Here is a 26,228-nt window from a genome sequence, read left to right as displayed (position 1 = left end):
ATGACGAGGAAGTTTGCATTTCGCAAAGGGTGGAGGTTTCTGTGGGGGAGGCTGGTGGCAGCATGTAACGGTTCTGCTTTGCAGAGGTTTGCCGTGATCAGGTCCATCTCATTTGGTATTTACAAGACGTTTTGCTTGTCTTCGTCTTGTTCAACGTGTGGCACTCTCAGCAGGAGGAACGGTAAAGATATAAGCAAATGRGGGATGCAGAGTTGATGGGGAAAATGAGAACAGCTAATGGCTGAGGATGGCTTGGCGGACMCGTCCTTTAAAGAGGAAAGTGTAGAGTGAAGAGCTGGGGAAGGTTGGTTTAAAGAGTTGGTGCAGTGGCATCAAGTAAAGGCTTAACAAATGCTGAGGTTTAGAGATGATCTCTCTTGTTAGAGAGGGTATAATGTGGCTTTTTGATTTTTGCTCTATTGAACTGTCCTTGAGATATTGATGGGTGTACTTTCTGTCAGTGCTAATCCTTCTGAAAGTCCCTGATTTTATTTCACTGCAGCGTTCTGGAATTGTAACCTGCTTTGTTCGTAGCTTCAAACTGTCAAGTGCTTGAGATTTTACACACGGTGGCATTCCTCCTCCAGGAGATTGGAGTGTCTCGGCAGTGACTCACCAACGTGGTTTTTGCTCAGACGCTCAAAAGTTGCTTGGTCTGTCTTTTAGGTGGCTTTGATGGGAGGAAAAAACTCTTAATAAATTTGTTATTTTAGAATGTTTTTGCGTGTCCGTGTCATCTCTCATCCAGAGATCTCTTAAGAGCTTTAATCAATGTATCGCTCTAACAAAGATCAGGAAGCTGTGGCAGATGCAGATGAAATGAGTTGCCTTCTTTCATAAATGAGTTGGTAAGGGAGCAGGAAATGGTGGACTTTTGACCCTTGCCCCATCAAAATAGTAATCATTAGAGACAAATCCTTTCTATACTGATACAATTTAATATATCTAAATGTATTAATGTTTATGTAAGTGTATTAATGTATAATATATTTGTGTATGTATAGTATGTTTTAATTGCTGAGGTTAAAAGTTAGTTACTACTGTGTCTGATTTTTTTTTTTTTTTTACTGTAGCAATAATTGGCATTTTTGATCACACAGGTAGTGGTAACTGGTGATTAAATGGCTGATCTGAAGTAGAAATATTAAAACGTATATAACTGTTTTTTCCTTCTTTCCCTAAGCTTTTCAAAATAGTGTGCAGAAAGGTGATCAATGAATACAGTGTTGGTGGTATAGGGCAGCTCGTTAATAATGGAATTAACTAGGCTCATATGGGTCTGTGCAGAGATTTCAGATCTCCTAAAATACTTCCAAGTAACCTGCCATTCTGAAACTCTTCTTTTTGTATTACCTTGTAGAGCAGTGGTTGAGGCTGTTCATCGACTGGATCTCATCCTTGGTAATAAGGCAGCGTATCAAGAAGTGTTCAAGCCAGAGAACATCAGCTTGAGGAACAAGTAAGTTTGGGCAGAGGATTTATGTTTTTATATTTGATCTGAAAAAAATGTGTGTGAAGTGACACATCAGCAGTTGTACCTGTTTACCAGGGATTCGTTCAGGTTTTTAGAGCAGAGGCCATACTCCAGGTCTGTATTTGAATAAACCTAGTCGTAGAGTCCAAGACCGTGGCTGGAGGCTTTCCTGAGTGCCATTGTAATAGAAATAAGTAATCTTCATGTTGGCTAATGACTTCCTTCTAATTATTTTAAAATACCTGTATGGTGAAGAAACTCCCTATATGTGCACGAAATCTCTTATCAGTTTTTGGAGGTGCCTGAAAAGGATAGTGTGTGTGTGTGTGTGTGTGTGTGTGTGTGTGTGTGTGTGTGTGTTTCATCTGTGATTATAGACTATTTATGACATTACTGCAATTTAGAAAGCTACTGATGGCCAGCTGAGGCAAGGTAACTGATTGAGTTTATGGCTTTTCCAGCTGCTACTGTGTGGGAGTGACACAAGCTGCACCATCACCAGATGGCCTAGCTCATCCACAGTAATCAATTCAGATTTTCCTCTTCTCCACTCATGTAGCAGCAGCTGTATTTGAAACTGCTGTAGCTAAATGTGAATTCTCTGCTCTCCCTCTCTCTCAGGCTGCGGGAGCTGTGTGTGAAGCTGATGTTCTTGCATCCAGTGGATTATGGGAGAAAAGCAGAAGAACTACTCTGGAGAAAAGTTTACTATGAAGTTATTCAACTCATTAAAACAAATAAAAAGGCAGGTGTCTGTGGCTGCTGCTGTATGAGAAGGTCTGACCCATTGCATGGCCAGAGACTAAGTTAAATGCTTCATTTGCTTGGAGAGGTTGTGGTCTGAACACAGGGCAGGAAGCCAGGCACTCCTGAATTTTAATCGTGGAGCTGACATATACTTTCTGTCTAGCTGTGGGCAGCTAACTTCTAGTGATCTGTTCAGAGAGCTGAAAGTGCAGAGGATATTCCAGCTTTGTTTACTTAATTTTTGTCTTCCCATCTTCAAAATAGGCATATCTCCAGGTAAAGTGAGTGCCAGTGATAGTCTTAAGGGACTTTGCCAGTGCTGATTAGTTTTTCTAGAGTTGATCCCTGGAAAATACTCAAGGCATTCTCATTTAGTTGTATTTTTTAATGCTATGGACTCTGTCCTGGTGATCTGGTTGTCTTAACATAATTACGGTGTTCTCTAACCAGATACATTAATCTTTTTTACCTCATTGTTGTAAGTGTTTCTCCTTGATGTTGACCCTTAGTAAATACCACTAGATACAACATTTTTGAGCAAGAGGAGGTACAGAACTGCAGAAAAACAATTACAGCTGAGATGCCTGCTGTCTTGCTAAATGCTTGGTATAACCTGGGTTGCCAGCCTAAAGAGTTATATGGATTGCATTAACACATTCTCACTTCTCCTCTCTCCAGCACATTCACAGCCGTAGTACTCTGGAGTGTGCGTACCGGACTCACTTAATTGCTGGCATAGGATTTTACCAACACCTTCTCCTCTACATTCAGTCTCACTATCAACTGGAGCTACAGTGCTGTATTGACTGGACTCATGTAACGGACCCTCTCATAGGTTAGTGTTCAGCTTGTTGAGCTCTTGGATAAGGCCTGAATCCCAGATAGGTGGCTTCCCCTTCTGCCAGTCCACTTTTGGTTTAGCATTTGAGGGATTAACTTTTTCTCTGATTAGCCCATTATCTGTTTAGAGCAGCCTATCTGCCATTTTCTCTTCTCCATGGCTCTTCCCCCCACCCCTTAAATATCTGTACTGAATTAGGGAAGCAAGAAGGGTTGGAACATGTGTCAGAAAGTGGTCATAGGAAATTCTTTAGTAAATGTTTGGTGATGGCAGACTCTACGCAATTTTGGATGAGCTTTTCCAGCTGTGTGGATTGTTTTAATAAATTAAAGTAGACAACATGGCCTTTGTGGGAATAAGTTCTAGAAATCAGCAGATTTTGTTGGAACATCTTACTCACTTAGATGCAAGATGCTGTTCCTACTCGTAGTCCCTTCTATGTCTGTACTTCTTTCGCATCCCRCTTGTGCACACACTACATAAGCTTTGAAACTGCCATTGACTCTTGGACTGAGAACATAAAGAAGCTACTGTAATGTGGTAGGCTGCTATATGTTAGCTGTCTCGGGTATCCGCCTCAGTGCCTGCCCTTAGATGCTGGGTAATCTGAGGTAACTTACCTCTTGGGGAGGAGGAAGAAGGGTGCTGTGCTGTGTATGTGTTCACTTCTAGATTATCTTGTAATAACACGCTCATCTTTGCCCCAGTATTGTGCTCGGTAACTTCAAGGCATGTATTTCTGTTCAGGTAGATCCAGCTGAGAAATAGATCCTCAGTATTTTTTGTGAAATGTGTTAGCAAGGGTTTAATTGACATTTTTAAAGCTGGCAGGGGGAAGATGACACAGAAATTGGAATAAAAGGAGTTAGTATGTCTTYAGCAATAGAACATTTTAGTTGCTTGTATCCTATTCTTAGCTTCTGGGAGATGATTGTATCATGATCAGCTTTGAAATGTCATTTTAAAAGGCAGATGTCCCTGGCAACTGTTGCTTTGAGAAATGTAGCTGGGTACTGCAGAACTAATAAATTCTCAAAATGCGTGTTCCAGCTGGGTTTGTACTCTGTGATATGGAGTTGCATTTAAAAGATTCCCCTTCTCAAATTTCTTAATGTGTTCAGGCTTTTGTAATTAAAATGATGCAACAGAGAAATTCATAACTGGACATTGAAGATGAAACCTTGCATATCCGGAAATGATATATGTGGAAGAATTGCATATGAAATATGAATTAGGATGGGCAGAACTTGATGGTTATGTTAAAAGGGAACAAGAGGATTCAAAGCAAAATAGAAAAAGAGGATAGATCCCCTAGAGTCTGGGCACAGCTTTGAGGCTGTGTGTCAGTATAATGTGACTCATGCGATGCTTGTTAGTAACTGGGAACCATTCCTCACTGGTCGCTTAATCCTTCAGATTTCACTTCCGCCCTTCTAAACTAAGCCAGGAGGGAAGCAAGTCAGACTGCAGGCTGTGCTGATCTTCTCAAAAATACCTTCCTTTGGGATTTCTGCTTGAGGGATTTTTCTCCTACAGAAGGTGGGAGTCCCTGGGAACAGGAAGACCAAACCTAGGCTGGATGCTCCAAGTCGTGACACTGGTTTGCCCCATGGCAGTAAGCCATCTCTGGAGAGAGAGGGCGAACGCGGTAGCCTTCCTCCCAAGCTCCAGCTGAACCACTGCCCCCCTGGCTGAGGAGTGGGTGGGCTGRGGAGATGAGATAGTATCCTGCCAGTGACAGCCCCTCCCAGGAATTAAGTCATATTTGATGGGTCAAGTTAGTCAGAACATCTGGCTGGAGCCTTCTCCYGTTGCTTTTGCCACTTTCCACTGAGTTGCTTTTTTTCTGGCAGTGATTGTCCTTGCCTGACTGCAGATGCCCTATCTCCAGCGCAGATTTGCCTTCCTGCTTTTTCCTTGCTTTACTTCCCTTCCTCCCTTTTGGCCAGCTTGGAGGTCGTGGAGCACTGAATCCAAATCTCAGTCTTGATGCAAACAGGCCAATTTCATCCTCGGTGTCAGGGAGGGTACGTCCACGCTGAACGTCACTGCAGGTGCAGGCGTGCCCAGCCTTTGTTCTGGCTTCCAGGGGGTTGTGCCAGCTCCTACCCAAAGGCCTCATTAGCCGTGCTAACAAAATCAGCCTCTCAAAATCAGGCCTTATTAGCTTGTGCTCAACGCTATGTTAACGTGATCGCATGGCTTGTAGACAGGAATTGGCCTCTGTCCTTTCATCTGAGTACAAATGGAGCCAGCTCTCTGTAGCATACCTTGTAGTCAAACTCTGAGTGACAGTCATCTCAGTGACTGTTAGTGATGCAGTGACATGCACTACCCCCATCAGCAGGGAGTTGAAGGAGGAGTCTGTGTCGACCTGCATTTTCCACATTTTGACAGCAAAGGTCTATAAGAAGCCACAGACAGCAGCCAACACTGTGGTCTGAACATGTGATCTTTGTTTTCACCCGCTGAAATGTTGGGTGTCTCAGGAAAGGCGTAGGCTGCTTGTGTATCTTTCCAGCTGCCTTTACCCAATGGTGTATGCGATTTTTGCATTTCTCATGTAGGCTGCAAGAAACCTGTGTCTGCGTCGGAGAAGGAGATGGAGTGGGCACAGATGGCATGTCACAGATGTCTGGTTTATCTGGGAGATCTAGGTAAGAACAGCATCATCTTTCAGGGCAATGTTTAATACATAAAAGATGGTGCCCGTACAGCGTGCTGATTTCATGATTGTTAGTCAGCTGCCATAGTTGCTTGCAGACACTGGTTTCTCTTGGACCCATTTGTCAATGACCTGTTTAAGGTGAAAGCTTCAYGGATAAGTGAGCTGCTGCAGATTGCAGAAGCTTTGTTTTAGTGCCAGTAAATGAGTTTGCTGTTGGTGAACAACTGAATCTTTGGCTGTGTGAGAATGGAAGCCTTGACTTTATGTATGTTGCTTGGACAGCACAAAGGAAACTTGAAGCTGGGTGACTTCTCAGCTCAGACTTGCTTTAAGGTTGCCTTACAGAGCCACTGTCACCAGCATAAGCGTGAATGAGAATCGGATTTGTTAAGCAATATTGTTAACTGATCCGGAAGATAGGCTACTGCAAAACCCCAGGTTCTTTGTGAGTGTGTCTGGCTGTGTGTCGTCCTTTACAGAGCAGATGTGTCTACCCCACAGTCACGACCTCCTAAGTGTGTCAGCTTCTTACTTGATTATGAACACTTGGGTGTGAAGGCAGTGAGAAAACATGCAACTGTGTGAAAAGCAGCTATTTGAAGTGTGGCATGGGAAAATGTGCTTGACATGCAGCATCCTTCAAATTCTTGAAAGCTGTTTTGGCATTCTCGTGCGTGAATCAGCCTAAGAATGCAAATGAATGTCGTATAGGGGTATAAGAATGACTTATCAGACTGGTGGGAGAAAAATGTGCTCCMCTCTTTGCAATCCTTTCACCTAAGGTTTTCAAGATGCCTGCCATTATCCAAAAAGGATAATGCTTGATAAGATCCAGTCTAGCTAGACATCAGGCATTTTATTAAGTCAGATGACTTTAGATTTCACACTCTGCTGTGGTAGAATATGGTATATTTGGGGTGCTGGAAAATGGGAGCACAACTCTTGAGTTATTTCAAGGATGAGTGAATCAGCACTTAACATGTGGAGCAGTAGATATTGTTCCTTTTGCTTACCTGCTGCCACAAGTGTGAAGAGATTTCCTTTGCTTGGAACGGCAGGGACTGTGATGTGCAGAACAGTGCAGTTAAAAACGTAAGTGTTTCAGACTGTCCTGGCAAGCCCTGCACACTTCTGTGTTTTGCCAAGAGCAATTCTTATCTGGTGGATTTGTTGACTTGGCCAGTATTTCCAGGTTTGTGGTATTTTTAAAATGTAAGGAAACTCTGCTTTTCTGCAGAAGGGAAGAGAAGACRGTGGCTTCTAATTTCTGATGTGCAGTGTGTGGTTTTACTTTCAGCTCGCTATCAGAATGAACTGGCAGGTGTAGACACAGAACTGCTGGCTGAGCGATTTTACTATCAAGCCCTTTCTGTTGCGCCGCAAATTGGTGAGTTGCAGTGAATGCTCATTGTTCAAATCATGCTGCCATACCTAAAAGCAATACTCTATGACACTGTTCTATTTAGATTTAGGTCTGGTTACTGAGAGGGGAGGGTTTTATTCCCTAATTAAAACTAGTTCCTTCTAGTAGAMTCTCTCTTTGGCAGGCAAGCCCAAGAGAGGAGTTAAAGCAAAGGTGGCCTTATCAAATGATGTCAACTTATTCATCTGATTAATTCTGAGAAGCTTAAACTTCCATGAGTGGGGTAAAATCATGTTTGTCTGGCTCAGGGAAGATCCAGCTGTTCTGTCAGCAGAACATTACTGCTCATCCCCCTGTTCTAACAGGAACAACAACAACAACAAAGAATTTCATGTGCTTCTTTCTACTTTAAGTGATTATTTTATGCAAGCRCACTGTGGCAGGAGTTGAGAGCCTATCTTATCTGAAAAGGAAGCAGTTCCAGAAGGATGTTTTCTCTGCCTTGTCTTTGCGAGGCTCTTCTGAGTTGATTACTGTGGCTGGTCTCAAATACCAGTAACTGACCAACATTTACGTGGCACAGTTGGCTGGAATGGAGCATTTGAATGCTGATAAGATGTTGTCCAAGTCAAGAGAAATACAACATTGAGGTCAAGGCCATGTGCTTATTAATGAAGAGGAGGAGAAATTGTTTGCTCTGCTTTCTTCTGCARACAACGAGCAAGAAGGTGGGGAAGATTTAAAAACACTGTAAAATGGGGAAAAGCTAAGTGGCAAAAGAATCAAATAGCCAGACCTTTGGAGTGCAGTTATACTATTGTTTGTGCCACCTGGCTTCCCTCCCGTATGGAAATGTAGTGAGAAGGAAGGGATCTGCTTTCTAGCAGGGAGAACTGGAGAGCTGCAGATTGATTCACTTGCCTCTCTCTCTTGTCACAGGCATGCCCTTTAACCAGCTGGGGACACTGGCGGGGAGCAAATATTACAATGTGGAAGCTACCTATTGTTACTTACGCTGGTGAGTGCCCGTGGGGATCTCTCTTTCTGGGCAAGGAATCTGTGCACTATGGTTGCTCTTGCCAGGTTTTCTCCTTTACTTCGGGCTTGTGACTTTCTCAGTGGATGAGTTTTAGGGGGATGTGGAAGAGAAGGAGGAGGAGTTATTTCACCCTTGAGCAGGACTGATAGTACTAGCGAGCCCTGGTCAAGTCAAATTGTTGTGCTGGTCACTGAAATACATGGGACTGCAGCTGGAGGGCAGGGTTCCACCTGCGACCCTGTGCCTGGGCTAGAGAGAGCCAGGAYGGAAGGGGAGTGATGGTGTGGTATGAGGCACCCAGCACAGTGAGTTGGGTGGAATTCAGTTAYCTAAACGTGGCCTTAAGGCACAAATTTGTAAAAGTGTATAAACATTACAGATGGAGCTGCAGTGCAGCTTGGAGTGGGGTTTGTAGACATCAAGGGGARTTAAGTACCCCGGCATGTTCAAACAAAAGCACTAGGTGCCTATCTTTGTGTTTATATGCCTGAATACCTTTCTAGTGAAGTAAAGCCATAAAATATGAGCAGCCCTGTGGCAAAGTAACTTYTGATGTGTTCTGTTTTGGTATGTCAGTATCCAGTCTGAAGTGTCCTTTGAAGGTGCCTGTGGGAACCTGAAGCGACTGTATGATAAAGCAGCCAAAATGTATCACCAGTTGAAGAAATGTGAAACCAGGAAGTTGTCTCCAAGCAAGAAACGGTAAGAGCCCGAAGAAGAGGGAAGGGGTGCAGTCTGAGAGTTTGCAGTGCCATYGGTGTCCTCCTCGGGGAGGTAGGTAGCGTCATTCCAGGCAAAAAGGCACCTGGCCCTTTTGAGGSAGCGAGGGTTCCCAGAATTCAAGAGCCTTTTTCTTCCATTTCTTCCAAACTGCCACATTCTTGGTCCCTTAGGTCATTATCTCAAGAGAGAAGCTGGATAAGTGTAAAAGTTTAGGCGAGAGTTTTCTCACTCTCCTCTTCAGCTAGTGAYTATAGATGAAGATGAGATATATTGGTGGAAAGTAGAAGCATATAAACTGGCTTTCTTCTCCTGTTTCCTCAGAACGTAGGTATCGGTTGAGACCTGATTCATCTATTAATAGAGCTGTGTTAGTCTCTCCAATTTCTGTGATACGATACCTGCTTTACAGTGTTTTCTCCTTAATTTTTTTCAGATGCAAAGACATTAAGAGGTTGCTGGTGAGCTTTATGTACCTGCAGAGCCTTTTGCAGCCAAAAAGCAGGTAAGGTTACAACAGATTGTATCTCCTATTGATAACTCACAGGTGCAGGTATTTAGAAATGGAAGAGATTGTTCCCTGCAGGATAAGAGTGTCTGCACTGAGGCTTTTTGCCAAAAAATCCAAGCCTCGTAAAGTCTTCTAACCTTGCAGTGAGAGTGAAGATGATCACCTTTCAAGGGAAGTTGAAATACCAAAAGGTTAAATACTTTGTAACTCTGTATAAATTGAGCCAGTAGTTGAGTCCTGAGCCTCTGACCTCCTCTGTACCATGCCTTTGGTGTGTTCTAATGCCTTTTTCGGGCATCAAATGCTTTCTCTTGGCAAGCGCTGGATTTAGGCTGATTTGACTACAAAGAGGCACCGTCTGCACGTGTGCAGAGCAATTCATTGCACTTGGAAACTTGTAACCAAATACCTTGTTCAGAGGAACGAATAACATAACCCATTTGTATCAGAATAAATGGAAAGCTTTGTACAGCTGTGTGGCTTTTCCTGGATTTTCTGCGTCTCTGCTGTGGGAGGCTTTCAGGTGGTTCTAAATTAACCTCTTGCTGCTTGACATAGAGTAGGTATTTTAGAGGCTGCAATTAAAAATTTGTCGTAGAATAATCTTGCTCAAAAGGAACTTCTGGAGATCATCTGGTCCAGTCCTTCCCCAAACCAGGGTCCATTTTGAAGTTAGATTCAAATCCAAAGTTGGATCAGGTTGCTCAGAGCCTCACCCACTTGAGTTTTGAATATGTGCAAGGATGGAGATTCCTCACGTCTCTGGTTTCTCCTGTAGTGTTTGACCACCCTCACTGTGGAAGCTTTCCTTGCATCTCATCTATTTTTTGCTTTCTGCGACTTGTGCCCGTTGCTCCTTCTCCCTTTGCTGTGCACCTCTGAGAAGAGTTTGGCTTACTTTCCTGTAACCACGTATGTGGTAGTTGAAGACAGATTATATCCCCTCAAACCTTCTCTCTTTCAAGCTGAGTGAACCCAGTTCTTTGTCTCGTCTTACCGTCATGCACTGTAATTGATAGCCTGCTGCTGGACAAAGTCCAGTTTGTCACTTTTTTTTTTTTTTTGGTTCTAGGGCCCCCAGAATGGGCCATGGTACTCCAGGTGCCATCCCACAAGTGCCAAACAGAGGGGAATAATCACTTTCCTCAAGATACTGGTTATGTTTTTGCTAATGCAGCCCTTTATGTGGTTAGCTTTCAAATATAGACTTATACTAGAGCTGAACTTCAAGGCTCATTTAATATCTGCTTAACATGTGTTTAGTGCATAAGAAAATAGATTACTTCAATATCCCAAGTATGYTGCCCCCTGAAAAGGATTTACTAGATGTTTGCAGACTGTTCTTTTTTTTTTTTTTTTTGTAACTAGGAAACTCCTGTAGCCCATTATATTGAATACCATGAGTGCTTTCTTTGAAGTAGCTCATGGCTGCAGAGGATTTTGAAAAGTTCTTATGGGCTGCAAATTAGGTGGAGCTGTGGGAGGAAGACAAGTTGGGTCCCTGGTTTGTGTGCTGGAGTGCAGTGTTTTTACTGAGCAGTGGCTCTGAAACTTTTGCTACTTTTAACGTTAAAGTGCACTGTGTATTTTAATGGGTACTGTCTGAGCTCACAGGGAGAAAGTCATCCAGTAGTTATTCAGGTTATATATGAAGTATTTTTGAGATCTTTGAATTACATGAGCTAGAAAAATGCGAAGAATGAGTTTAATCTCCAGATTTTTCTCTGATTTTATAGTAGCATTTCATGTTTTGTGGCATGAGCCCATTATACTAAAGAGTGCTGAGTTAGCTGGCTCTCCTGCTTAGTGCCCTGAGATGTGTACATGAGGGCTGTGTTCCTGTCTTAGTCTGCAGGAGTGTCACCTTGGGYCTGGGAGTGAGTGTTCAAGTCCTCCTGTATATTTACTGGTGACCCATCTCTTTGCAAGGAGGGGATCTAGTTGTCATTTGTCTTTAGGTTAGCAGCTTTAGAAAGAGAAAAACAATCTGATTCATCTCATTTGCTTCCCATAGCTGTTGCTGCCTGCAGTATTCTCCCTGGTGCTTTATCATGTCTAGTGCTAGATGACCTAAGTAAAGCCTCTGYCAGTTTTTGTTCAGTTTCCATGCAGACATTGCTAGGAGCTTGAGTTTTGAATAATAATTCTTGTTTATTTTTCCCTCTTGCTAAGCTCTTTGGATTCTGAGCTGACATCTCTCTGCCAGTCTGTGCTGGAGGATTTCAACCTGTGCTTGTTCTACCTGCCTTCTCCTCCTAACCTGAACTCAACTAGTGAAGATGAAGAAGAGTACGAGAGTGGCTACTCTTTCCTTCCTGATCTCCTGATCTTCCGCATGATGATCATCTGCCTTATGAGTGTTCACAGCCTCAAGAGGGCAGGTAACCAGTGCATTACTCAGCCATTCGGCTCTTTTGTGAATGGAAAGTGAGTGATATGGGTAACACTTGGTATTCCACTTAGGCAGAAAATCTGATTTTAACTGAAATCCCTTTTCTAGGTTAGTGGGAAGATCAGTCTCCTCCACCTCATTATTCCGTCTTGTTGCAGGTTCAAAGCAGTACAGTGCAGCCATCGCTTTCACACTGGCCCTCTTCTCTCATCTGATAAATCATGTCAATATACGCCTGCAGGCAGAGCTAGAAGAAGGGGAAAATCCAGTCCCAGCCTTTCAGAGTGATGGCACAGGTAAGAGTAGAGAGACAATGCAAGTGTCTGCCCAGCTGCCTACCTGTATGGGTGGCTGTTACTTTCCTTTCTTAAATCCCCTGGGCATGAGCTTTGTAGCATAGTTTCTGAGTGAAGGGAGTGGTGTTAGAGATGTCGTGATGTTGCAGTGTTGGACTGAAATCCCCAGTGCCAGGTAGTTTATTGAGACAGTCTCCACTTGGAAGTTCTCCGTGAGTTTCGGGATCATCATAGATTGAAAGAATTGCTTTCTGTATTGTAAGGTATCGTCTCTCTGTGTCTCTTGGCATCTCATTCATCATTTGCCTACTGCAGTCTGTGCTCTGTATTTTCTCTCTTTCCATTTGCTGTTGTTTACTGGGTTCTTTTCTCTCCTGTTGAGGAGGTGATGTCAGGTGAAACACCTGGGCAGAGCAGTGTCTTGAGGAGGCAGGCTCTATTCTGCCCACCTAGTATCTGTTCAGAGGAGAACAGAGGTCTTTAATTTCCAAGACAACCTGTTGAGCAGAGTTCAGCTGAAAGAGAATAAAACCTCTGAATCTTCCCCTTCAGATCAGATGATTCAAACATTTAGCAGAGTGCGAGAGTAGAGCTTTCTTGGCCAACAGTGACAACGAATGACTCCTCCCCTGGCAGGGTTTTGAAGCTGGCAAGATGACATAGACTTGCAAAGGCTCCGAGTGTGTTGGTCAAGGAAGGAGTTAGGTTAACTCAGTCTGGTTACAGAGCAGAGTGGCTGGTTTAATCAAGCTGACTGGCAYGTGCTGTTACCCTGGCTGGTGGATCGCTGGGCTCTCTGACCGCAGAAGGCTGGGGAGAGGGTTTGGGATTCAAATGTGGATTTTGTGCTGGTCTGRCAGCATTCAGCACTGAGCTGTCTGGTAACAGAGCAGTATGGTTTGAACAGCAGGAATCCAGGCTTCCCAAGTCTTTCTGTCTGCCTTTTAGAAACTGAGTCAACCTCCTAGGGTTGCTGTTACTCTTTCTCTGGTGGAAGACACTAATAGAAGTGATGACTGAAGGTTGTGTGGCTGGTTCCCTGGACTCAGGACTGGCAACCAGCTTGTGTCACACTTCTAACTTGTGGTCTCATTTTAAATGCCTGCAGATGACCAGGAGCCGCGGGAGCCCTTGAACTCCATTGAGAAGGAAACTGAAGCTGACTTGGCCAATCACCAGCCCAGCGAGGAACAGCAGAAGAATGACTGCAAGAAGAGCAAGAAATACTCCCGCCTCTCTTGTCTGCGCCGCCGCCGCCACCCCCAGAAGGTGGATGAGAGTGACTTGAGCGAGGGCTTTGACTCTGACTCTAGCCAGGGTTCCACAAAGGGCAGCGATGGCTCAGAAAGTGGCTCAGAGAAGAGTGATGAGGAGGCAGAAGCTGCTTTTGATGTGGAGACGGACTCTGACATGAACAGCCAAGAATCTCGTTCTGACTTGGAGGACATGGAGGACGAGCCGGGTGAGGAGGGAAGTGGCCGAGGCAAAAGTGGGCCCAAAGAGACCTTAAACTGTGTGGATGGCAGTGGGCTGGGGGACTCTAAGAGCCCAAGCAGCTCTAAAATTGAGACTCCAGATCCAGCAATCAATGGGCCAGGGCCCCTGAGCACTAATGATGCAAGCATAGCCAGTAATCTCCAGGCCATGTCTACCCAACTGTTTCAGACGAAACGTTGCTTTCGCTTGGCTCCCACTTTCAGCAACATTCTCCTGAAACCAAACAGCGAGCCACCTGTCTTGAAGGATGGAGTAGACAGCAAGCCATGTGTCAATGGAGATCTGGAGAAGCCTGGCTTGGTAGAGCAAGGTAAGGATTAGAGCTCTGGTTCAATATGGTATTTGTTGCTGCAGTCCTGCATGGAAAACTGTGAGCTGTAGCAGCCTCTTTGCTAAAATTTGCTTCTCTCAATTGTGCAAGTTCTCCTTCAGTCAGGTCTGGACCAGCAGGTCACTGAAGTACTAGGCAGGATTTGTGCCGTTTTTTTTCTGAAGGAGGAGTTTTGCTGTTAATGCTTGCTGCCCAGGACTACAAGCACTGGGCGAAAGGGACACCTGCAGCTAGTCTATGTTATCTGTTGTTGACAGAGTAAGATTTCCAGCTAGATGCTGAGCAGCTCTAATGATGCTGAGCAGCTCTAATGATGCTGAGCATAATTCCAGCAGGTATTAGAAGTTTGAATTATCTTCCCTTTTTTTTTCCCCTCATGTGAAATCTTCGTAATCAGACACTTTTTTGCACTTCTGATGATGGAAAGAGCAGATGCAGTCTAGGAAGTTCTCCCTGAGCTGTTAGATTACAAACTCTGCAAAGCTCTTGTGCCTCTGCTTGTCTGCAAGTCAGCAGATGTGACCTAGCTGCATTTGAGAGGAGCTGAGAGCCAGTTTCTGTGAGCTCTGCATGCTGCCTTGCTGTGTTTGGGGCTGAACCAAACTGCAGATGCACAGCAGRTGGAGCTGCACGCTTGCAGCTCTCTATTACCGTGCGACTTACAAAACTGAGCAACATTCTGGTGAAAAAAGGACTTCAAAGGGAGATCAGATGCACTACAGGGCGTTGTTTTTATTTCAGATAAAACCACATGTGCCCGTTTGGTCTTGTTTGTTATTTCTCCCAGCTTCCCTGGAGCAAGGAAACGTTTTGCATTGTGCTGCCAAACTCATGGGCCTGCAGCTCTGGCAAGATTCAGGCATTGCTCGGGCTAAGATTTGAAAGGGGAGCATTAGATCATGTTAGTGTTGAGTAGCTCCCAGCATTGCTTCGTAACCACTTGAAAGAGACAAGGGTAAAGGAAGAAACAAAGGATTTTTGATCTATTTAACATATTTAACATTTTTCTTTATATATTCAGTGGGTTACACAGATGTTGCTGCTCCAGGAATACATCTGAATAGTGTATCCATGATATTTTTGTAGAGGTAGGAATCGAGAAGTTGAATTAACCTGTGTGCTTTTTTCTTGAAGCTCTCTGTGCTTCAGGTGGGCCGTTTCAAAGCTCAGGCCCCWTTGTGATGACTCTGTCTCTAAAACTGAAGGACATCTAACAGTTTTAACCGTTTGCCAGAGATGGTTTCTGAATTTACTTCCTCTCTTTTGATACTGAGGGTTTATTGAAGGGCAATTGCTGTGCTAATAGACAGAAGTGACTGTGCAGTTAAAATAAGACACTGTAGCAAAATGCATAGTAGATTCTCAGTTTGCTGCTACCTTGACTGCAGGTCACTCTTTTAGCTGGTCTGGAGTTTCATCTGGGGAAGTTACTGTGTCCTGGCAGCTGGCTTTGAGCTCCTCAGGTCTATGGAACTGCAGAATTGCAAGGCATAATGGATATTTAGATTCCCTGCCTGCCCCCGGCTAGTAAAATAGCCTGGCTGTTTGCTTCTCTTGTGKTGCCCGAAGGCTGGCACGCAGTGACCCAAACAGTGGTTGCTGGCTCTGGTCTCTAAAGTAAATGGCATGGCCCTTGCRCTGGGACATGCTACTTCCCCCAGCTCTCTTAGTGAGACTCTCTGAGGATGCTGCAGGGCCTGGGCATTTGTCAGGTTTTCACAGGGATGTTTTAGTAGTCTCCTCCCAAGGAAAAGTAAAATGCAACAGTTAAGACCCTCTTATTGACAACACAGAGGACARAGAACTGTTTTTGTGAAGATGTGTGGAGGAACAGAGGAGTTCAACCCAGTGCTATTCTCATACCAGCAGGGCTTTGCTTCTCAAAGGGTTTGCCATCCTGCTTTTCCCTTTGTTTTCCAGACGATGTATCTGACTCTGAAGAAAGCATTTCAAGCAACAGATCCTGTAGGAATGAGCGATCCCTTCAGGAGAAGCTAGAGATCGTGACCAATGAGGGGTTGCTTCCCACTGTCAAGGTGTTCCTGGACTGGCTGAGGACAAACACAGACCTCATCATCATGTGCGCGCAGGTAGGAGCCGGGATGGGTGTGTGCAGTCCGTGCCTGCCTCTGTTCAGCATTCTGGGGCTGGGATGTTAAGGGCCTGCTGAAACCACTGGCCCARTCCCACTTCCCCAATATGAAACGAAGTTTCCCGGCCCCACCAATTGAACTAAGCTAATCTTGACCTCTGGAAGTATAGTGATGTTTACTGTTTGTAAAGCATTTTTACAGACAGATCTGTGGAAGATACTAGAAAGCCTGAGAGGCCTGGTTATTGTCTACATCCATCTTGATGTTTTCTGTGGCCTGTTGTGTTTCGTTCTTGCAGAGCTCTCAGAGCCTGTGGAACAGGCTGTCTGTGCTCCTGAACCTTCTGCCTTCTGCTGCAGACCTGCAGGAATCAGGTACTAGAGAAAATAATGGAAATATGGTGCTGCAGCCATTCTTGTTGCCAGTAGTTTCCGTGGTGTGTGGCAGACCCTAGAGCGAGAGCTTTGCCAATAGCACGTAGCTTATAAGCACAATGGGAAGCAACTTCATCTGTGTGCTGTTTTTGTGTTTAAAAACCTTTCCAGTTGAATACTGCCCTACAAAGCTTATTAATCTATTCTATATGGCTGACAGTGTACCAAATACTTACAAAACACTTACACCTGTGTTCGTGAAACTTGTGTTGTCAACACAATTGAAATAGACTGCAAAGACTATACGTAAGGGTATGATTTTTGTCATGGTAGTCATGTAAACTAGTTTTGATGCCCCAAATGCTCATGATGTGCCCTGCGTCTCAGCCTGAAGATCCCTCTGGGACATGAAAACCATAGCACAGGCAGGGTAGCTTGTCTGTTGGAAAGAATGGGAGCACCAACCCTACAAACTAGTTTTCCTGAGGCATTACACCTCAGCAGGTTGCTTGAGACAATTACTCTTTGTTTTTTGGGTGGTCTTTTTGTTGTTCCTCCCCAGTGTGTGCTCATAGTACATGTATAATTTACTTAAAATCTTCTACCCTTGTTCTTTACACATCATGTACCTTCAAGCATTTTCCCTCTTTGTCCCTACATCAGTTGTTTCAGTCACCATATATTGCTGTCTCCTCTGCTGTGTTCCAGGGCTGGCCCTATGTAAYGAAGTCAAGGACATGCTGAGTGGCTCTGAACTCCCAGACCTGAGTGCCAACTTGCTGCTCCCTGAAGATGTGGCSCTGCGCAATCTGCCTCCTCTGAAAAACGCACACAAGAGGTTTAACTTTGAACAGGACCGACCCATTTTCTCAGCGGTGGAGGAGGTGAGTCAGGATAAACTCTTGAATCTTGGCACCAGCTGTGTTTTCCTTTTTGGAAGTGCAGCCAGTCTTGGTTGTGCAGGTGAAAATCTAGATCAGTTCTTGCCAAAATAGACCTCAATTTGATTCAAACTTTTGAGTCTGTGGCTAGTTCACACCACTGGTGGTGGCTGCAGTTATCTATCTGTTCAAAAGTTATTGTTCAAAAAATGAAGCCCAGTTGGCAGCTTTGCTGCATGAGGTCTCCTGACCTCCCTGTCTGGACAGAAGCATTGTTATCTCTGCCCTTCCTGGGATGAAAGAGGATGTGGTCAGGGCTACAGGATGCTTCCTGTGATCCTGATTTAGTAAATGCAAAAGTCAGTGAACTCTCTCTTCATGTGGCACCATCTGCCCTCACAGAGCACATTTATATGCTGTCCCAAACACAAATGGCCAAGGTGGTCATTTCTGGGCAGCGGATGTGTCTGCAGAAAATGACCATTCTCTCGTGTTGTCTTGCTAGACCAGTCTGGTCCCTTGTAGGGTGGGAGCACATTAACATCTGTCTAGGTTWGAGGACACTGCTCTGACCTGTGATGTGGGAGCCCTGTTAAATCAGAGTTCAGCAGGGTGAGTTCTTGAAGGTCATCTTAAGCTGCTGGGGCAGCTGGAGTGAAGTACAGCAATCTCGTGTCCAGCATGAGTTGCCTTTTGCTGACCTCACTTAGCAGTCCAACCAAGAGTAGTGCCTGCCCTAAGAGCAGTGTATAAACTGTCTCTTCMTTTGGTTCCCTTTCCCAGCACTGAGGACTGAGCAGAGATTTGTGGGGAGAAAAAAAACAGCTGCTGTTTTCTCTGTGGTTTTCTCAAGTTAGGGAAACCCTGTTTGCAAACACTTCTCAGCTTTCTGGCCAACCATACACTTTTCTGCAGCTCTCTCCACGTGTTATTGCCTTCAGGAGCACATTTCCATAGGAAATGTTTCCTTTGGATTTTTTATTAATAGTTTCTGTCTTTTCCAAAAGTGTAAGCTTCAGCCAGAGCTGGCTCAGGCTACAGCCCACACGGGGAAACATGGCTGGTGACTGTCTGCTTCTTTRCAGTCTGTTATTCGGATTTGCTGCATTCGGAGCTTTGGCCACTTCATTACCCACTTGCAAGGCAGCATCCTGCAGTTCAACTCGGAGCTTGGGATCTTCATCAGCATAGCTCAGTCAGAGCAAGACAACCTGCTGCACCAGGCCCAAGCCCAGTTTCACATGGTGAGTTGGCAGAGGTAGGCTAATTCTCTGTATTGGCGCAGTGCCCCATAGGTTACTATTAGATGGTAACTACAGAATTTGGAGATGAAARTCTCACTCCTCCTACCATCCTTAAAGCTACTCAAATGTTCCTTTTTCTTTTCACTCTGTTTCTGAAATTGTGTGCTACTGTCAGCTTATGTGTTTCCTGCTAATTGATTTGGAAGTTTGTTTTTATAACTAGGCTGCAGAGGAAGCTCGTCGGAACAGGCTAATGAGAGACATGGCTCAGCTTCGACTGCAGGTAGGAGATGCTAGTTCCAAGCTGAAAACTGGGAGAGGTGCTGGCTGAAATGTGTATGAAATTAAGAAGGGAAAAGGGAGCTCTCTGTTCCCCTGTCATGTGGAGGTGGTTCTCTGTTCTKCCAAGATAGAAGTGATGAGTAGCCTGCAACTGCCTCAATGTGTGTGTCTGRTCCTTTGCTCCTTGGTTGAACCTCTGTGTGCTGGGAGGTTGAAAGGGCCTGGTGGAGTGTTGCAGGGGACTTCTTGTCCTCTTTGATCCTTTGTTTCAGCATAAATGCCAAGCAAGTCTCTCTCTCTGGGTTTGTTTTTCAGCTGGAGGTTTCTCAGCTGGAAGGAAGTCTCCAGCAGCCCAAGGCCCAGTCAGCTATGTCTCCTTATCTCGTCCCGGACACCCAGGCCCTCTGCCAGCACCTGGCTGTTGTCAAGCAGCTGGCCACTAGTGGGAGGTTCATAATCATCATTCCCCGAACAGGTATGGGAACTCCTTTTCATGTCAAATAGCTGAGCCTGCCTTCCCCTCATTCCCTCTTTGCCTAGAAGAAAGCCCTTTGGGCCACRGTGGCTGCATTCCGTCCTGCTGCCGTAGCTCCTTACCGCTGCAGGAGCAGTTGAAAGATGGTTCACATATGTCTCTTTTGGAGCCTGTCTCATTTGTGGTGCATGCTTGGCATCCAACATAGTTCATTGAAGAACAGCTGGAAAGGGAGAGGCCCTGTCCACCCCTGACTTCATCTACCTCCTGTGGCAGCAGTTGCTGCTCTGCATCAGGAGCAGTTCAGCGGGATGTGGAATTCTTGCCACATCTGGGTTAGSTTGCCAACGTAGAGCTGTAAGCCAGATGTTCTTGCTTCTTTCTTTCTGTTAGTGATTGATGGCTTAGACTTCCTGAAAAAGGAGAACGCAGGGGCTCGGGACAGCATCCGATATCTGGAGGCAGAATTTAAAAAGGGAAACAGGTGAGAGTCAGAAAATGATGCACATTGCCGTTGGTTTTAGAATGGGTATATTTTGGGATGGAAAAGAAAAAGTCATTGTTGGGAACATGCCGTGCATCCTTTAGAGCAGAGTGAGAAGTGCAGAATGCACTTGGTGAGAGGGACAATAGTGAAGTAACATATTTGGCGGCTGGTTTCCCAGACACTCGTGTAGTTGCTGCTCAGCTGTGAAATATAGCTGTTCCTGAGGGGTGGCTGGAGTTGCAGCTCTTTACTGGTGTGTAAAACTGAGCTGTACCTTTTACTCAGGTACTGGGAGCRCTAGGAGAGCTGTATTGCATTAGTGCCCAGGTTAGCTGCAGCAAGGCAAACGGGAGTGCTTTTATAAAGAAAAACTGCACCTTCAGTGCCTGTGTCAGGGCTGGAAGCCTTTAAAATACTTGTGGTGTTGTGAAGTGCAGACAGCAGTGGTGATGAGAGGTGACCTGAGGGACAACTCAGGCGGTTATGTGTCTTTTTGGCGGATACACGCCAACATTGCCAGAGGTGCCTGCAGCCCTTGATAGAACTACTGTAGAATATTGACTTCTGTCTGTGTGAYGGTCTCTATGTGGACTTAGTGATTCCGATCTTTCCTTAGGTACATTCGTTGCCAGAAAGATGTTGGGAAGAGCTTTGAGAGGCATAAATTGAAGAGACAAGATTTAGATGCCTGGTAAGATTACAGCATCTGGAGATGTCTGAGCCTGATTCCTAGCAGGCAGATGGGATCTGGGGAGAAGTGTTAGCACTGGGACTGGTCACACAGCTTGTTGGATTTGGTGCTTTATGTGGGTGACTATAAAATTCCCCAAAGAGAGTGGCAAGGCACACATCTGTGTCGCATAACACCAAACACTTCTGGTCCTAAGAATGGTCTCAGAGAAGCCCTCAGTGGATGACAGAGAAACAGCTTTACCTTCAGGGCATCCTCCTTGAGCATGCATGAAACCGGTGCCCGCTTTGCACAAACAGGTGCTCTCCTCTCTGACTTTCTGCTCCACTTCTCTTCTCTTGCACCTGTGTGGCAGGAACCTCTATAAAATCCTGGACAGCTGCAAACAGCTGACGGTGTCCCAGGCAAGTGGAGAAGACGACACCACAGGAATGGTCACCATCATCACGGGCTTTCAGCTGGAGGACCCAAGCATGTTCTCAGTGCCCATGCAGGTCAGTAGCTCTTTGTTCTGGCTGAACTGCACCTTCTTGCTTTCTAGCAAGGTTAAAATCTGGTTGTTTGGCAACAGTTTGTTTTGGTAGTAACTGTCCTGGACTGCCCAAATCTAGCTTGTAAGTCATGGTTCCTACTGTTTATTTTCTTGAAGGCCTCTTGATCTGTCATGCTTTTGTGGTGCGAAGTATCCTGAGGGGGGAGGGAGAACAGTAATTTGCATGACTGTACGGGCTTCTAATACCAGAGCTGTGTAAAGGCGCATTAGCATGAAGGAGAATTAGGCCTTTTAGCCATGAAAAGCTGTGCCTGTGACAATCTACTGGTTGTGAAGGGCAGCCGCAGCCCTCTTGACAGGGCAGGGAGGAAATAACCCGCTGTGTATGTGTTTACTTGCAGTCTGCCATCCAGGCAGCCGCCAATGCCAGCGTAGAAATAAAAAATGTTCTGGAGTTCTACAAGCAGTGGAAAGAGATGGGCTGATGTTCAGAAGGGGATCGGGTTGGTGTACCTTTCTCTCCCCCTCTCGGAACGTGCAGCGTCTGAACGAAGGAAACAAAAATCCAGGCGACACTTAGACACGAAGAAGCAGCAGCAGCAGCAACAACAAGAAAAATGTCTACAAAAAAAATTAAAAAAAAAAGACAATCTGGGCACGCACACGGACACCCGCCACCCGCACCCCGACCAGACGGCTGTACATCTCCAACAGCGCCAACTGCTCTGAGAAGAGAGAGGCACCTCGGCACGGCTGAGGCAGAGCTCTGCCCTTCTCCCAGTCGGCAGGGATGGGCGAGAGACGGGCAGTCATTCATTTTCCCCCCTCCTTCCTCCCCAAAGCTTGCTTGGTCATCTGAAACGGGCAGGTGGCTTCCAAAGTGTGGACTTCACTTAAATGAAACCAAACCAGCACAGCAGAAATGGAGCCCTGCTAGCTTGGGAAACGAGATCCGAAGAGTGTTTAGCTCTTGCTTGGCAACCTGGTGACAGGAAAGCAGATATTTTTTCTTTTTTCTTTTTTTCCCTTAGAGTTAATTATTTTTCAAGGGTTTTTTCTTACTGATTCTTAGTTTTATATATATATATATATATATACATATATTTACATATACATATATATATATAGAACTATTAAAAAAAAAGAAAGAAAAAATGGAGTTCCTTTGGGGTTCTGGATACTCTTCCAATGTTAGAAAAGGAAACAAAGCTATTTAAAAAGAGGGGGAGAACGAAAAAAGCTCTTAATATAATTTTTTTTTTCTTTTTTGGGGGAAAGAAAAACATATTTATTTCCCTTCCTTGTCCCCATGGAGCGGGCTCAGTGCAAAGGGATTTCGGCCTGCAAAGAGAGAGCAGTCTGAAGTACCGCTGTGGGCTTCTTGCTATCCTTGCTTTCTGTACAAGCTGTGTGCTTCAACGAGAGTTTGGCCGGGCTGCTGGAGAGAGGTGAAAAGGACTTTTTCTCCTTTCTTTTCCTCTTTTTCCCCCTTCCCCAGTCCCTCCCACTTCCTTGCTTTCAGCATTAGGCCTTGGAGAAAAGGAGCTGAATCCAGCAGAATMGCTGGGAGAGGGAGAAGAGCCCTGTGGGATTTAAACACCAATAAGGCTCAACCGCTTGGTTTGAGTGCTGTGACCATGGGATGAATGAAGCCAGCTCCCAAGGCCCATCTCCCAAGGACCCAAGCCTCTTTTTTCTTTTTTCTTTTCTTAAATCTTGCAATGGAGTGTGGAGGAGGAAGGAGGATCTCAAAGCCATTATCTCTTCTACTGGCTGTTCTGACACTGCTGCTGCTACGTCATGCTAGAGAGGGTGGCAGAATTCGCGTGGTCGTATCCTCCCCACATCCTGCTCCGGGGCAGGCAAAGGTAATGCAGGGACTGCTGTGGTCCAGGACTGAGCCCATGAACTATTCTGTGCTTCTAGCATCCCAGAAAGAAGGGAAGATGCTACCTGGGCAGATGCTGGAAGAGCCGATTCCCCCTTGTGCCCTGCAAGGGACCGAACAGACCTCCAACCTGGCAGCATCTCAAGGGAACCTGTGTCTGACTTCCTGTGATGCTGATGCTTGGAAATGAAGAAACAGGTTGCTCCCAAGACAGCTGAGCAGTGGGAGATAGGCTGAATGGCCTCTTCATAGTTCATCTGTGTCAGTGTACTCAAGAAACAGACGTTTCCATCCACGTGAACTAACAGCAGCTATGCAAGTAAAAACCACTAGTCTTCTACGTTTGATTGTTTTTTTCACATGGGCCAGCCAGAAGCTGCTATAAAAGGGGCATACTATGGAAAGACAAGTAACATACTCCAATCTGTGCAGACTTCCTAGCACGATGCATTGTACTGGTGTGGCAGGATGTTCCTTTTTTTCAGGTTAAAAACAACAACAACAAAAAACAAAAAAACTCAGCACAAATCCCAGCAATTTCAGTTCCTTTGCAGCACGCAGTCCTGTGGCACAGGCAAAGAGAAACGCGGAGCATTAAGTTACAGCTGGAGCTGGCCCTACGTGCTTGGTTCACATGCTCGAAAGGTGACCTGAAAGGCAGGTGGAGGGGGTAGACTGGCAGGGCTTCCCGCAGATTTTTCCCTTTGCAGCGTCTCCTGACACTTGTGGTGCTTTCCTAGGCTAAGCCAAGGAAACAGCGGAAGTAGAAGGGCAGGTTAAAGATTGGCTCGAGTTGGGCTTTCTTAGAAATCTAAGATGGACTGTGAAGCTTGGCAGTTGTGCTTTCCTCCAGTGCTATCAGTGATTTTTATTTAAAGCCATTTGTTTGYGTAGCTCATTATTTTTATTGGATGGGGATGGGGGAAGGAAGAAAGAATCACTCTGTGAGGCTTGTCCTTCAGTGCATGAGCCAGAGCARTACGGTGTGGTGGGGGAAAGATTCGCCTCCCCTTCTGCCCCTCTGCTGATGTGGAGAGTGCTGCTCAGCTAGGCTGAATGAAATGCGCTCCTTGTCCACCAGGAACCTGGCTCAGCAGGGTGGCTGGCTGGGGAGCTGTGCTTTTTTTCCTGCTGCTTAAGAAAACCATCCATCTCCTTGCTGTAAAGCAAATCAGAAGGGTCTGCAAAGCCTGCAGCTCTGAGATGTGCTTGAGCTGAAGCCCAGCTCTTTCTGCAGCCCTAATTGTCATTCTCCTTTGGTTGCGTAGTGCAAACTGTGCACTTGGATTTGATAAAGAGAAGGATGTTAATCTGAAATTAGAAATGCAAAGATCTGGAGGTGTTTCTCAGCTTTGCCSTGGGCCAGGTATTTCCTTGGCTGGAGGTGGAGAGGGAAAAGAGCAATGCAAAGGAAGCAGCAACCAAAAGGGGATGGGTCCCCTGGAGCTACAAGTGTCTTGGTCTGTGCAGCAGCCTGGGCTGCCTGTGGTGCAGGATCCACGCTGGGCGCCAAGCTAGGCAGGGTCTCGGGGCACGTGCTGTCGCTGAAGAGGTGGGAGCCAGGGGCCTTGGCCCAGGGCTGCCTGGTCCCCTAAGGGATTGTTTCGATATTACCCTGAAGTTTCGCAGACCTAGAGAGTAGGAAAAGACCCCTGACTGCCTTTCCGAGGGAAATCGTAGTAACTGCCTCGCAGCAGCATTCAGCCTGCGGTACCTTTGGGTTGTCCTCACCCTCTGGGCCAGTTAGGGAGGGATCRTCACCTTTTTTAAAAGACACCTGAAAGATCCCTTCCCCACCTTGCTTTACCCTCCAGARCATGCGACCGTGATTCTGGATTTTTGGGTGCATGTCCCTGGCTGGAGATACGTGAAAGGGGGAGGGAAACAGGAGATTTGAGARGCTCTGAAACAGCAAAGCTGCAAAGTGAGGCCTCGGGGAAGAGGGCAAGTTGTGTCCTTCCCCGAAGCATTACCTTTTAGTGGAGGTTCAGCTTGGCATCTTTTGAGTTCAGGGTAAGGGAAGACCCTTCTYAGCCCCTATCCCACCGCTCGTGATGAGCTGGAGCCCCCTCCCTGGCTATAAATTGCCCCAGCTCTGCCTTGAGGGCCAGTGCCAGTTTGCCCCTGCGTGGGRTTTGGTGCATCGCTTCCGCGTCCAAACCACGCAGCCAAAAGCCTGTCAGGGTGGTTGCTGATGCTAAACACTTCTCCAAGGACAGGGAAGGCTTGAAGGGCGGGGGGAGGCTCCGTGGATCCTGGCTCCTGCACGTTGTGGTTGGGGTTTCCCTTGAGCTCACCGCGGCGTAGCGATGCTGGCCGGAGGTACAGCCGCGAGCTGACTTGCCAACCTTCTCCACCGTGCGACGCTGGAGCCTCGGGAAGGCCAGCTCTGCTCCGCTGCTMATCCATATGGTGCTACTCCTGTACCTACTCAAAGCTTGCTAGGACCAGCTCCAAGCTCACCCCTTAACACCCACTGCGCTGGGAAGAAAAGCAAAAAGAAAAAAAAATTGCTTTGTGGGCCGAAAAACGTTGTTTTTAATGTGTTTTTGTGTGTTTCTGGGCCTTGGTTTTCTTTCCTTTTTGTTGCCCCCGCGGCGAGCTCTCGGAGGGTTGGGGGCGACCCTGTTCCCCGGAGAGCGCGGGCTGCGGGGGGCTTGCGGCGGGTCGGGTTTCCGGCGGAGGCGGCGCGTCGGCCACGGGCGGGAGCGGTGGGTCCGGTGCCCGGGGGGCTGCGGGGGGTTTCTGCGCCCCTCTTCCTCCTGCTCCCATCGTCGCTCCGCTCGGCTCCCTGCCGTCCGCAGCGCCTCGGGCTTCGCACGCGCGTCTCGGACTTGCAGCGGCCGGGTGAACTCGCTGCTCCGCGGCGGGCAGGGATTGCGAGGAGGGCGAAGACGGGGCGGCCGCGGGAGCGGAGGAAGGACAGCGGCGCGGCGCCGGCTCCCGGGCCCGGCGAGCCCCGTGGCGAGGGGCGATGGCCTCTTCCTCGCTGCCCCTTTTTGTAGCACAAATTCCAAACCCAGCCCTGGCGCGGGGCTGCCGGGAAGCGCCGGAGCCCGGCCCGGCCCAGGAGGAGCTCGGGGGCTCTCGCAGCGCGCGTCTGACTGTGATCCCGACAYGTTGACTGGCTTAATAAAATACGAGGTGTTTGTACCCCTCGTTTTGTGGTGGTTCGCGGCCCGCGTTTCTCCGGCACTGGTGCAGACGTTTTAACGCGTGAATCCGCGCTCACGCGTGCTCTTTTCCAACCCAACTTTGCGCTTTTCCGAAGGGAACGGCTGCCCGAAGCCGCCCGCTCCCCAGCCTGCTTTTAATTTTTACCTGACCYGGGCAGAGCAAGACAAAACCTTGGGTTGCTTTCCATTTGATTTGCAACCAGATTTCAGATYGCTCCCTTCCTTATCCGTAAAACAGCAATAATATTTCCTTTATTCCTTCCCG

General features: G+C 46.5%; 1 protein-coding gene across 1 annotated transcript; it reads left to right on the top strand.

Annotated features, from left to right (window-relative positions):
- SMG5 (SMG5 nonsense mediated mRNA decay factor) lies at positions 1–25,940 on the top strand. Its single transcript, XM_085319572.1, has 22 exons — positions 1–29; positions 1,361–1,459; positions 2,096–2,219; positions 2,900–3,056; positions 5,630–5,719; positions 7,028–7,117; positions 8,033–8,111; positions 8,709–8,834; positions 9,289–9,357; positions 11,536–11,744; positions 11,914–12,051; positions 13,160–13,858; positions 15,800–15,969; positions 16,271–16,346; positions 17,055–17,230; positions 18,313–18,471; positions 18,695–18,754; positions 19,069–19,228; positions 19,622–19,712; positions 20,332–20,406; positions 20,762–20,900; positions 21,301–25,940. The coding sequence occupies exons 1-22, from the start codon at positions 1–3 to the stop codon at positions 21,382–21,384; spliced, it is 3,099 nt and encodes a 1,032-aa protein (XP_085175698.1). The 3' UTR covers positions 21,385–25,940.
- Positions 25,941–26,228: the final 288 nt, after the last annotated feature.

Source organism: Rhea americana, unplaced genomic scaffold (assembly GCF_003343005.1).
Source record: "Rhea americana isolate MKP2758 unplaced genomic scaffold, rheAme1 scaffold_599, whole genome shotgun sequence".
Classification (NCBI taxonomy): domain Eukaryota; kingdom Metazoa; phylum Chordata; class Aves; order Rheiformes; family Rheidae; genus Rhea; species Rhea americana.
The sequence above is the reverse complement of the archived record's forward strand: the minus strand, read 5'-3'. Positions and strand labels throughout refer to the sequence as shown.